General features: G+C 30.9%; 1 protein-coding gene and 1 long non-coding RNA gene across 3 annotated transcripts; both read left to right on the top strand.

Annotated features, from left to right (window-relative positions):
- The first annotated feature begins 483 nt into the window (after positions 1 to 483).
- On the top strand, positions 484 to 1,293 carry LOC132040795 (uncharacterized). Its single transcript, XR_009410783.1, has 2 exons — positions 484 to 584; positions 1,060 to 1,293. It is a non-coding gene; the product is annotated as an uncharacterized LOC132040795 (long non-coding RNA).
- A 2,737-nt stretch (positions 1,294 to 4,030) lies between these two features.
- Positions 4,031 to 5,123, top strand: LOC132040944 (uncharacterized). 2 transcript variants are annotated; one of them, XM_059431637.1, is made up of 2 exons: positions 4,031 to 4,162; positions 4,585 to 5,123. In XM_059431637.1, exons 1-2 carry the CDS (start codon positions 4,081 to 4,083, stop codon positions 4,929 to 4,931), a joined length of 429 nt encoding a protein of 142 aa, XP_059287620.1. In that variant the 5' UTR covers positions 4,031 to 4,080; the 3' UTR covers positions 4,932 to 5,123. The 2 variants fall into 2 exon arrangements, with proteins under 2 accessions (XP_059287620.1, XP_059287621.1); XM_059431638.1 differs by having other exon boundaries at positions 4,037 to 4,162; positions 4,588 to 5,123.
- Positions 5,124 to 13,519: the final 8,396 nt, after the last annotated feature.

Here is a 13,519-nt window from a genome sequence, read left to right as displayed (position 1 = left end):
AAGAATAGATGTCTAACAATAAAGAAAGATAGACGAGTAACAATAAAAGAATGACACGGAAAAAAAAAAAGACCTCTAGGACAAGGTCGAGAAGAATATACTGCAAGAATATCTCATCTCCCTGAAAATTCTACTGCTACCCATTCAGTTCAGCCGTGTTCTTCCTCTGAACCCAAAAGCCTATTCCCGCTGCTATTTTCATTCGCACATGCTTTTGTTTACTATTTCGGGATACATTTAAAGAGTTACATACATTAGGGAACTTCCTGTAAATCACCGGATCAATGGTAGGGACATATAATGAATAGTATAACTTACACTGTTGGGCAAAACCTCACATACATGGTTCAATTTGTTCAAGTATTTGTTGGGAACTCATTGTTTAGATGCTTTGTGTATTCCATGTGACTTGAGGTTAAAGTTGTAGTATTTCTTTTATTATTATCAGTTCATCATAAACCTTTTTCTAACTAAGATAAGCATAGTTGTTTTCTAATTTAACAGAAGATGAGCATCACGTTGTTTGGTTCTGGCTAGAGAAGGGCAAGCCACATGAATGCCCAGTATGCACACAGTATTTTGTAGTAGGTACGGAATTTCTGTATTCTTGGATCATATTATCAAGTTCTAGACTGTAAAGGAATTGGTAGAAATATGAGTTCATAGTCCTTACTGTTCTTTATGTGAAAGGTCTCTTTCAAGGATTCATTTCTTTCTGCTCATTTTTCTCTCTCAGGTGGTTCTTGTATTATCTATTTTTGCTTTTCCTTATGGGATTTGATTTCTCTTGTGACCCTTGGTTTCCTGGACATGTTCTCTGCGTTTTCTTTGATTTTTCAAAACATGCTCAACGGTTCTCATCAGTCCTCATTGTATTAAGCTTTTGGGAATTACCTTTTCTATAGTAACTCTTGTGGGATTTTGCTATTTCTCTATCTACTATGGTTTGAACTTTGCTGAAACTTTCTTCTCTATCAACATTTGTTCTATCCTTTGTACCAGTATTACTTTGCTATCTCTTTTGGATTATGTAAGTTTATTCCTTCAATTTCTTCGCAGGTCATGAAAGTTCCCAGGTCATGAAAGAGTTTTTATCTTTCAGGAGCATACTTATGTTCAACTGCCAGGATTCAGATTTCAGCCCAATCTCATACAAATGTTGGAGTACCTACAATCTTTGTACTTTTGTCTTTCCTGCAAACTACTCGTGTAACTTTGTTCTACAAATGAATGTAATATACTATGAACCATGTTATGTTAATATTTAGTTTAATGATCTCTCCTTTATTTGCATCTCAGTAGTAACTAACGCCCGTGCCTTGCACGGGCACAAACCATCTAGTCTAGTATATATAGAAGAGTGAAGAGGTGGACGACCAAGGATAACATTGTAATTTCATAGCTAAAAATGACATTTTAGATATTTTCCTATAAGCTAATGTATGCTTTTTCTGAACTTGCTGGGCCCATTTTCCCTTTATCATTGCAAAACTTTTGACAGCCTCTGAACCTATATATCGACATAGCTAGCCACGTGGCTTTACGAAGACAAAATTGTTTGGCAACACACCAAAATCCATGTCAATATGCTATGTTTCTATATTTCTAAAATCTAAAACAGGTGGTTATACATTGATTTAAATTCTCTTCTGGCTACATTTTATTTTATTCTTTCATGGGCTCAATAAAACCGTTTCTGGAATATTGATTAAAAATTTTAGTGACACTTGTACTTCTTTAGTGATTTATTTTATTTAGAGTTAAAAGAATTAATTAATGGAGGATAAATGTGTAAATACAAAAATTATAAACATACAACGTGCTAATAAAACAAATAAACTATTGCATCAAAGAACAATAGGACTGTAAAAACTTAGCTATGCCAAATAGTTATATTAAATTATATTAATTTATCATGATTAAGTAATTTAATAAGTAGAAAATCTACAATAACTTAAACATAATTTTAGTGAAAGAATGTTGTGCAAAGACATATCATGCATTAATTATTTTTATATAAAGATCCAATACAAAAAAAAGTCCAAAATGTGTTGTAGTATGTTATAACGAACAACTGGTCTCATGCGAGAATTAAAAAGACACATTTTAGATGCCACATAAAGATATAAAAGTCCCAAATCTCTACTCTTTATCTCTAAATCTAAAGTTTCTCTATTATGTTCCTGACTCTCTTTTTTTATTTTATTTTTAAAATCCTTTTTACGTTTTGGTTTTTGAATGTTGAGCAACAAAAATAGATTATTTTTCTTAACTTAACCAATTTTCACTTTTAAAAAATGCACATTTGATAATCAGAGGAAGTATTAAGGAAAATAGCAATTTGAATAATTCTAAGATATTTAATTATTTAGAGAGAATTTATGTTTTTGCATACAATATCATGATTGTTAAATTATTAGTTTTATGTAATTTGATGATACCCTCTACTTATCAGATTACTCACTTGGTTTGTGCAGGAAAAGGGATTTTAATTCTTTCGGGAAAAAAAAAAGTGGAAAAAATTGAAACAAAAAATAAGAGGAAAACCTTGTCAAATTAATCTGACGATTTGATACGATGAATATGCCTTAACCAAAATTTACTGATTTATCGGACGTAACAAAGACTCTGTTCAGTAACTAAGGTAGAATATGTCAAAAACATGAATCCGGCCATCAAAATTAAGGTAAGGCAACAAATTATATTAGGAGCGTCAAAAAATATGTAATTTTTTATTCAACTGATTGGTTTATTCTTTTTAAAATGACTAAGCAAGCGTAACACTATTAAAGTTGATTGTTACAAAATATAAAAGTGTATAATTTTTTAAAAATATTTTAAAACGGATTGATAAAATAATAATACAAATGAATTAAACGGAAGTTGTAACAAAGAGCATATTAATAAGCAAAAAGTTGTTGCGCCCGTGCTAGCATGGGCCAGTGGTGTCTAGTTAGAATATAGGGGAACTTAAACAAATAATAATAAATATACAATTATTTACAGAACCTACAACTATTTTTTAATTTAGAGAATCTACAAACTATACCCTATAAATGATAAAAGCAAAGAATCAATAGATGTGGTAAATATGGTAACAAATTTATGCAGGTTATTTTTTTCCTTAATTTGTCCTACAAATTCTCCTTTCCTATCTATCATTAATAATATGATGAAGGCAATAATATTAAGTATTCAATTTAGTACCATATTTATACAAGTTATAGTTTTTCCTTAATTTGTCCCTACAATCTCCTTTCCTACCTATCATTAATAATATGATGAAGGAAATAATATTAAGTATTCAATTTAGTATAAATATGGTAACAAATTTATACAGGTTATATTTTTTTCTTAATTTGTCCCTACAAATTCTCCTTTCCTATCAATCATTAATAATAGAATTAATAATATGATGAAGGCAATAATATTATCTATACATCTACCATATATACTAAACATAATATACTAAATACTATATTAAAAATAATATACTATATACTATATATATGCATATATGTGCATCGATATACTATATTAATATAAGTTAAGCAAAGTGCATTGATATACTATATAAGTTAAAGTTAAGCATATAAGTGCATTGATATACTACATATTTAATTTTATGAAATACATTAATATAAATATACCTATATATTGATATTTTAGGAATGTAAAAAGTTGTATTTATGTAATTAAAAAGTTCAAATTTTGAATAAGTTGTATTTGTATAATCTTTTAAAGTACTTGTAATCTTTTTAATTATCATTTTAAAAAATTGTATTTATGTGACTTTTCCTTTAATTTGAAACTAAAATGAGTACGTGGACCTACCTAGTCCAGTTAGAAAGACAAAACTTGCTACTGAATTTAATAGTTTACCAAGATTTCCATATTCTAAGAAGTCAAAATGATTGAAATCTTACCAGCGTTTGACCAATGGTCAACCGATTTTTGAACTTGCTCATAATCAAATGTGAACAAGTGCTTGATCTTTTAGTATTTAAAGGGCGGACAAAGTGCAAATAATACCATATCTTTTTTCAGAATTATTTTTCTAGACACTAGTCAATAGCCACCATGATGAAGGATGTTGCAAGAAAGAATTTTGTTCATTTGAGAACTATCTTTTTGCTATGCTCCATTTTAATGGTGACGGAAGGTAATTCCACCCTCTTTAATTTGTCATAATTATTTCATCTTAAAAGTATATAATCGTGATAGTGATACTTACTTTCTTGAGTTAATGATCAAACACACACTTGAATTGTCACTTTTTCGTGATTTTCACACACAACTATCACCTGTTTTCTTTTTCTAGCTGAACTATCGTCATTTATATATTAAAACACACCTCGAAGCTGACTAGGCCAACTATCAATGTTCTGTTTTCCTACCTGATCTGTCAACTAGGTGTGTTTTAATACATATATGGTGATAGTTCAGGTAGGAAAAGAGGACAATTGATAGTTGGGTGTGAAACTCGCGAAAAAGTGATAGTTCAAGTGTGTTTTTGACCATTCTCTGTATTTTTTTTCTTTCTTTTTTTCCTTTTTCCCCCTATTCATTTGTTATCCTTATCAGCAGGAATTGGAAGAAGAGAGATGGAATTAAAACAAGCTTATGCAAGTGGAACAAAGAATTTTGATATGGAAAATGATACAAAGTTTCAAGTTGATGATTCAATAGTGATTGACTATTCACCAAGTCATCAATCGCCAGATATTCACCATGGTGGATCACCACCATTTAACCGAAGAGAGATGGAATTAAAACAAGCTTATGCAAGTGGAACAAAGAATTTTGATACGGAAAGTGATACAAAGTTTCAAGTAGATGATTCAATAGTGATTGACTATCCACCAAGTCATCAATCGCCAGATATTCACCATGGTGGATCACCACCATTTAACCGTCGTTATCATGTATAATTTATTTACGACTTGTTTATCGTCTAAGTGATGTCTTAGATTAACTCTGAGGTAATACCACAATGTTTTAAGATTAGTAAGGTAAAGGTTGGGCTTTCTTACTAATTGTATTTGTCATTTTGAGGACATTGCTAATAAAAGTCAAGCAAGTACGTACTGTGCATTGGTGCGTGGTTATATGAATTCTAAAAAGAAATATGCTCTGTTTTTTCTGATAATCCAGTATTAAACTAAACCCGCCCATAAAATCATGATCTGCCCAACCCGTTAAGGTTGCGGTTAATGACTCGCTTATTTTATTAACTCGGTTCATTTTGACCCGCTTAGTTCAGCTTATTTGAAAATTGGGCTGATATGCAATCTAAATTGACTAAATGAGACTTTGTTTAAATATTTTATAAAAAGACATTGTTTTATTTGATATGCCATATATACTCGTAATATAAGGAAAAAAGTTTTGTTAGGAACTCAAATAAATTATGAAAAACAAACAAAGAAATGGACGGGTTGGGTTATGATCCGGTTTTATTTCAACCCAACCCTTTCAATCCAAGTAATTTTTGGATGGGTTAATGACCCGCTTTTGACATGCTCAATTTCAGCTCAACCGGCCCATTTGACACCCCTACATACGATCAATATTCTAACAAAATATAGCTAATTACAAAAGTACCCTTACATACATCACACTATATAATTCCAACTTCAATACGCTTAGTGGAAACACCAAACTTGCTATTGAATAATTTAATACAGTTCACTAAGATTGTCATATGGTAAGAAGTCAAATTATTATAATCTTAACAGCCTTTGACCAATGATAAGCTGATTAATGAATTTGCTCTAAATTTTATGTGATGGTCAAACTTGTTATTGAATAACTTAATACAGTTTGCTAAGATTTCCATATTGTAAGAAATCAAATTATTGTAATCTCATGAAAATCAAGAAGCTCTATTGGGCTTTTGTTATTTAGGGCGTCAAGAACAAGCTCTTGTGAACGGGCAATTCCCAGAATTGCCCTTCTTTTGGGGTGGTCTTTAAATTTTGCCCCTCAAATTTGAAATCTTTAAATTTTGCCCTTTTAACCCATAGGTTCTAAGTTCGAACCCCCACACAGTCAAAATTTTTTAAAAAAAATGGCAAGGCAGAGTTTAAATTTCGCTATGCCCCCGCGCATACACTTGTGAAGGAATTACCAAAGTCATGGGACCGGCATACTTATGCCTTATGGGCAGACTTGGCATAAGTATGCCGGATCCGGCATAACTTTGGTAATTCCTTCACAAGTTTATGCCGGGTCCGGCATAAAAGTTTGCCCATTAAAAGTATGTCCCCACAGGCATAAACTTGTGAACGAATTATCAAAGTTATGCCGGACCCGGCATACTTATGCCAAGTCTGCCCATAAGGCATAAGTATGCCGGGTCCAGCAAAAATTTGGTAATTCCTTAACAAGAGTATGCCGAGTCCGGCATACACGCGACCCAAACCTTGCCTTGCAATTTTTTTTTTTAATTTATGCTTGAGCGGGGTTCGAACTCAGAACCTCATGATTTCTGCGTGAACGCTCAGAGTTGCAATGCGAAGGGCAAAAATTAAAGACCAGCAATATGAGGGGCATAATTTAAAGGCCACAAATATGAGGGGCAAAATTTAAAGACCACCCCAAAAGAAGGGCAATCTGCGCAAAAAAATGCTTGTGAACCCAAGAATTGGTATGTGGACTTGTCTTCAAATTCAAGAAGCCCAAGGATGATTTCAAGCCCAAGAAGCCAAGTTAAAACTATTTCCTTCTTAAATTAGGAATAGTTGTTTTCCTTTTTCTAGTAGGTTTTACTTTCCCCTTTCCTTGTAGAATAGGGATTTTACTTTTCTTGTTTTTAGCTATTTCCTTTCTAGAGTAGAATAGGGATTTGTAGTCATCAAAGAAGAGACCCTAGGCCTATATAAAGGGTTCTTATTCTTTGTTAAACACTATTCACGTTTTTAGCATAAACCTAAATTTTGCAATAGAGTTATTCTCTCTATTTCTTGTTCTTTATCCTTGTTTTTTTGTTCCAAATAAGATGGTGATAGTCTTTACCTTGTTTTCAGTTGCGTGTGGTGTTTCTTTATCACGTTAATTGATTTCAAGTGGTGACTTAGGAACTTTATTTGTTCTTGATCATTCAAGAACGCGTTTCTTGATTAAAATTCGTTCTAGTTCATACCCAGAACCTTAATTTTCTTTCCATCGTTCCGGCCTTAATACTTACTTGATTTAAACGATTCAATAGTTATTTTTATAGTTCAAATCGTCATCTTTCACATAGTTTTTGAATCACTTTAATCTGACGCCTATAACTTGAGATACGTCCGTTTCTTGAATCTGCCCATCAAACCGCTTCAAGAACAAGATCCTGGTCAATTGGTTCTTTGTTAACTCGAAGAATCACATCATAATCTTATCAGCCTTTGGCCAATGCTAAGCTGATTAATGAATTTGCTCATAAGAAATGTGAAGGTGCATGATCTTTTTAGTATTTAAAAGGCTGAACAAAGTGCAAATAAACCATATCTTTTTTCAGAATTGTTTTTTTTTTCAAAACTCTATTCAATACTCAATAGTCATCATGATGAAGGACGTTGCAAGAAAGGATTTTGTTCTTTTGAGAACTCTCTTTTTGCTATGCTCCATTTTAATAATGACAGAAGGTAATTCCCCCCATCTTCCAATGGTCATAATTATTTCTATCTTAAGAGTATATATAATAGTGATAGTGGTACTTTTTTTCTTGAATTTTAATGATAAAAAACACATCTGAATTATCACTTTTTCGCGAGTTTCACACTTCACTATCAGTTGTTCTCTTTTTCAATCTGAACTATCACTATTTATGTATTAAAACACATCTCGAAACTGACTACGCTAACTATTAGTTGTTCCCTTTTCCTACTAGAACTGTCAACTAGATATTTTTTAATACATAGATGGTTATAGTTCAGGTAGGAAAAGAGAACAACTGATAGTTAATGTGTGAAACTCGCGAAAAAATGATATTTCCTCGGTCTCAATTTAAGTGTCTTACTTTCCTTTTTGGTTTGTTCCCAAAACGAGTGTTTCTTTCTATATTTAATAAGTTTCCAATTCAAACATCCTCATGACAAGTTTTAAATCACAAAAATAAGATGGACATTTTAGTACATTACACACATCTTTAATTTAGGACCGCAAGATTTAAAAATCTCTTTTTATTCCTTAAACTTCGTGTCCAGTCAAACTAAGACACTTAAAAACGGAAGAAGTAGTTCAGGTGTGTTTTTTTACCATTATCTCTATTTCCTTTCAATTATTTTTCTCTTTTCTTTGTTATACTTAGCAGCAGGAATTGGAAGAAGAGAGATGGAATTAAAACAAGCTTATGCAAGTGGAACAAAGATTTTTGATATGGAGAAAGATACAAACTTTCAAGTTGATGATTCAATAGTGATTGACTATCCACCAAGTCATCCATCGCCAGCTATTCACCATGGTGGACCACCTCCAGTTAAACGTCGTCATGATATATAATTTATTTACGACTTGTTTACTGTCTAAATAATGTCTTAGATTAACTTTGAGGTACTACTATAATGTTTTAAGATTAGTAAGGCAAGGCTTGACTTTCTTACTAATTGTATTTTCCATTTTGAGGATTTTTACTATATAGAAAGGTGAAGTGGTAGACGATCACTGGCAGTTTTGCAAATCTAACTTCATTTAGGGGCAAATTTATAATTGTATCTCAATAGGAAATTTTAGAAGCACCGTCATTTTGCTCATAATACACCAGCCTAAGGTAAAAGCAACAGCAATAGGGAGACCCACAGCTGTACTTCATATCACCGTGTGAATCCATGGAGTTCCTTAATTAGTTTTTTCTACTTTTTCTTTTTCAGTGCACAATTTGTTAATAAAAAATAGTAAATCTAATAAATTCCATTTTGTCTTTTAAGTAAACAAAATAAATGTAATTTCTATATCAAGTGTTTTACTCTGTAATATAAAAAAAATGTGTGGTAGATAAGAAAAATACTTTAATACTATTCTAAAAGATGAATTAATTATGAACATTATAAGTCTTTGGTGTGAAGAATGAAAAAAAATGCTTAGAACTGTTCTTCTAATTTTTTTACACTTGTAATAATTAAATAGTTTGCAAAAACGATGGAATAAGATAGAAATGCATTAAAAAAATGAATAGATATATTTATTTAGCAAAGGAAATTTTTCATGAAGTCATTCCTTTGGAGTGATAAAATTAGTCCATGAAAATATGATCCGCTTAATCCGTTCAATTTTGGGTGGGTTAATGACCTTGCTACTTCATTTTTTAGCTCAACCCATTTTGACATGTCCGATTCAACACGTCTAAAAATTAGATTATTTTGTCGCCTAAATTGACCCTTGAGAAATTTTGTCAAAATATTTTTAAAAAAAAACTTTTTTGTTTGATTTGTTATATATAACCATCATAAGTAAATAAGAATTTTTATTAGATGATTAAACAAATTATAAGAAGACAAACAAATAAATAAAAACTTAATTAATAAGAGTTGGGTGGTTTGAGATATGCCTAATTATTTAGCCCAATTCTTTCTAGACTAGTTCAGCCCATTTTCGCCGTTCAAATTCAATTCAACCTTCCCATTTGATACCCCTAATGAACACTATTATTAAGTTTCTAAACCAAATGCATTATGACCACCGTAATGTACCATCTATCTTAATTCTTACATGAATAAACAAATCTTTTATATTATAATTTGTTCTTGAATCAAATACTCTTAATAAATTATTATACATTAAAGAGCCTACTCATCAAAAACATGAACAATTCTCGGTTATTAAATATATATTAATTTAAAAGGTATTTCACGTAAATTTAACTTTGTAATAGACAATTAAAGAAAGAGTAGGTAAAAATATGTGTTTATTGCAATTCTAACCAAACCTATTATCTAGCTGCAATTTTGCAAGAAGATTTAAAAAAAAAAAAAAAAAAAAAAACTTTGCTTGTGAATAAAAGAGGCAAAAAATCATTTCCAAATGTGTAATACAATATTAAAAATAGCAATATGTCATGAGTAAGTATAAAAGGAGACGAACGTTTTGTCCTATTTAATGTTAAAATTTATACAAGAAAAAATATTAAACTTCTAATGTCATTAGCTTGTGAATACCTAAACAAAATTAAAAACTAAATGTTGGGCCCGTGCGTATCTAGTATGGGCAATTTGCAGGATTGTCCTCCGTTGGGGGTGGTGTTTAATTTTTGGCCCTTAAATTGGTAGTCTTAAATTTTTGCCCTTCGCTGAAAATTTTCTGGTTTCGGGTTCGAACCCCGCTCAGTCAAAAAATTTTAAAAAAATTCGCAAGGTAGAGTTTAGATTTGCAAGGCAGAAAACGCAAAATTTTGGCCTGAAGGTAAAATTCTACCTTAAGGCAGAGTTTTGACAACATCTGCCTCGCGAAAAGCAGAGTTTTGACAACATCTGCCCCGCGAAAATTCCTTCTTTTTTTTTTTTTTTTTTTTTTTTTTTACTGAATAGGAGTTCGAACCCAGAACCTCGAGGAATTAGTCGAAGGGCAAAAATTAAATACCACCATTTTCAAGGGCAAAAATGAAAGACGACCCCCAAATGAAGGGCAATCCGCACAAAAAAAAAAGGTCTAGTATTTTTCTATTATATATAAGCGTGGAGGAGGGACGAACACTGCCCCTCCAGCTTATACCATTAGCTTCACAAATTATACACGCAATGAATGCTTGTACCATAAGCTATATAACTTGTGCACTTTATCCAACTATTTTTTATATCCAACGTAAATATATGTCATAATACTTAATATTTATTCCCTTCTCATGTATAGATGTCTGCATTTCAAATTTAATTCTCCGATGCATTTATTTCCTCCATGCACTTTTACTTATTCACTTTTGACTTTTCGTGTTCTAGCTGAATATTTATTCTCTTCTCAAGTATAGACATATGCAGTTCAATTTTAATTCTCCTACACAAATTTATTTTCTCCGTGCACTTTAATCTGTTCACTTTTAACTTTTCACATTCTTTAAGAATTAATGAATTCCACGTGGATGTATGCCATAGTACTGAATATTTATTCTCTTCTCATGTATACACGTGTGCACTTCTATTTTAATTCTCCGATACATATTTATTTCCTCCATGCACTTTTACTTGTTCACTTTTAACTTTTCACGTTTTTGCTGAATATTTATTTTCTTCCCATATATACATGTATGCCCTTCAATTTTAATTATTCGACACATAGTTATTTTCTCCGTGCACTTTTACTTGTTCACTTTTGACTTTTCATGTTATTTAAGAATTAATAAAGGAAGTACTTCTTCCGTCCCATATTTCTTGGCCACATTACTTGACTTTTCACATTCTTTAAGAATTAATAAATGAAGCACTCTCTTCGTCCTACATTACTTGGCCACATTACTATACTTGAATTTTCACGTTCTTTAAGAATTAATAAAAATAAAATACCCCCTTCGTTCATATTACTTGGCCACATTACTAAAATTATATGTCTATTTTTCTATTCTATATTTTTCTATTATATATAAGTGCCAAAGGAGGACTAGCACAGCTTCACCAATTTGTACCAAAAACTTTACAACTTGTACACGCAATTAATGCTTGTACCATAAGCTATATAACTTGTACACTTTACTCAATTATTTTTTTTATCTCACGTGGACATATGTCATAGTACTTAATATTTATTTCCTTCTCATAATTAGACGTATGCACTTCAATCTTAATTCTCCGACTCATTCGTTTCCTCCATGCACTTTACTTGTTCACTTTTGACTTTTTCCGTTCTTACTGAATATTTATTCTCTTCTCATGTATAGACGTATGCGGTTCAATTTTAATTCTCCTACACAAATTTCTATTCTATTTATTTATTTCTATTATATGTGTGTGTGTGTGTGTGTGTGTGTGTGTGTGTGTGAAGAGAGGACTAACATAGCAATACAAATTTGTACCACAAGCTATATAAATTGTACAGTTTAACCAACTAATAGAAAAATGAAGTACTTCCTCCGTCCCATATTACTTGGCCACATTACTAAATAACTTTTTTATCCCACGTGGACATATGTCATAGTACTGAATATTTATTCTCTTATCATGTATAACGTATGCACTTCAATTTTAATTCTCCGACACATTTATTTCCTCCATGCACTTTTACTTTTTGACTTTGACTTTTCAAGTTTTTTAAGAATTAATAAATGAAGTACTCTCTCCGTCCCATATTACTTGGCCACATTACTAAACTACTTTTTTATCCCACGCGGACATATGTCATAGTACTGAATATTTATTCTCTTGTCATATATACACATATGCTCTTCAATTTTAATTCTCCGACACATATTTATTTTCTCCGTGCACTTTTATTTGTTCACTTTTGTCTTTTCACATTCTTTAAGAATTAATAAATGAAGTACTCAATATTACTAAAAATATATGTCCAAATTACTTATTCATTTATAAAATCAAGATAAATGTTTCCCATCTTACCCTCTCCGTCTCATATTACTTGGCTACATTATTGAAAACTGGACATATGTCATAGTACTGAATATTTATCTCTTCTCATGTATACACATATGCACTTCAATTTTAATTCTTCAACACATTTATTTCCTCCGTGCACTTATACTTGTTGACTTTGACTTTTCAATTTCTTTAAGAATTAATAAATGAAGTACTCCCTCCGTCCCATATTAATTGGCCGCATTACTAAATTACTTTTTTATCCCACGTGAATATATGTCATAATGCTGAATATTTATTCTCTTCTCATGTATACACGTATGCACTTCAATTTTAATTCTCCAACACATATTTATTCCCTCCGTGTACTTTTACTTGTCCACTTTTGACTTTTCACGTTCTTTAAGAATTAATAAATAAAATATATATTTTATCATAATACTTGTATTTATTGGTGTATAGTCTCAATAGCCTCAGAAAATGATTTGAAAATGAATAATTAATGTGAAGGGTAAAATAAGAACTCTCTCTTGATATGTTAACGTAGACGAGTAAAAGTGAAGGGAGTGAGTGATTTTTATCCCCGTTTTCCTTCTTTGTCAATACTTTACTTATTTTACTCTCCTTTGCATTTTCTGATTATTGTTTCTTTACATTTATAAAATGTATTACTTTATATTTTCATTTCGGAATTAAAATTTTGGTGATTTACGATATAACATATATCTTTCTAATTTTGATTTATTTGTAACAATTCTTTTTATCTATAATTGTTAATATAATTTTAAGTAATTTAATTTAAAAAATTATTAGTTTTGCTTTTAAAAAATTCAATATATACATTAATTGACATGGATATCAACATGTCGGTATACATATAAGATATTAACGAATTTAAAAGAAAAAAAATTTAGAATCAAAATATTAATTTTCCCTCATATTCTTATTAATTTTCTTTTTCACATCGATGAACAACTTTCATTGTCATGACAATGAGAAAAAAGTCCGATTCTTTCCATCTC

The sequence above is a fragment of the Lycium ferocissimum genome, chromosome 12 (genome assembly GCF_029784015.1).
Source record: "Lycium ferocissimum isolate CSIRO_LF1 chromosome 12, AGI_CSIRO_Lferr_CH_V1, whole genome shotgun sequence".
Classification (NCBI taxonomy): Eukaryota; Viridiplantae; Streptophyta; class Magnoliopsida; order Solanales; family Solanaceae; genus Lycium; species Lycium ferocissimum.
This window is presented reverse-complemented; position numbering and strand designations above follow the sequence as displayed.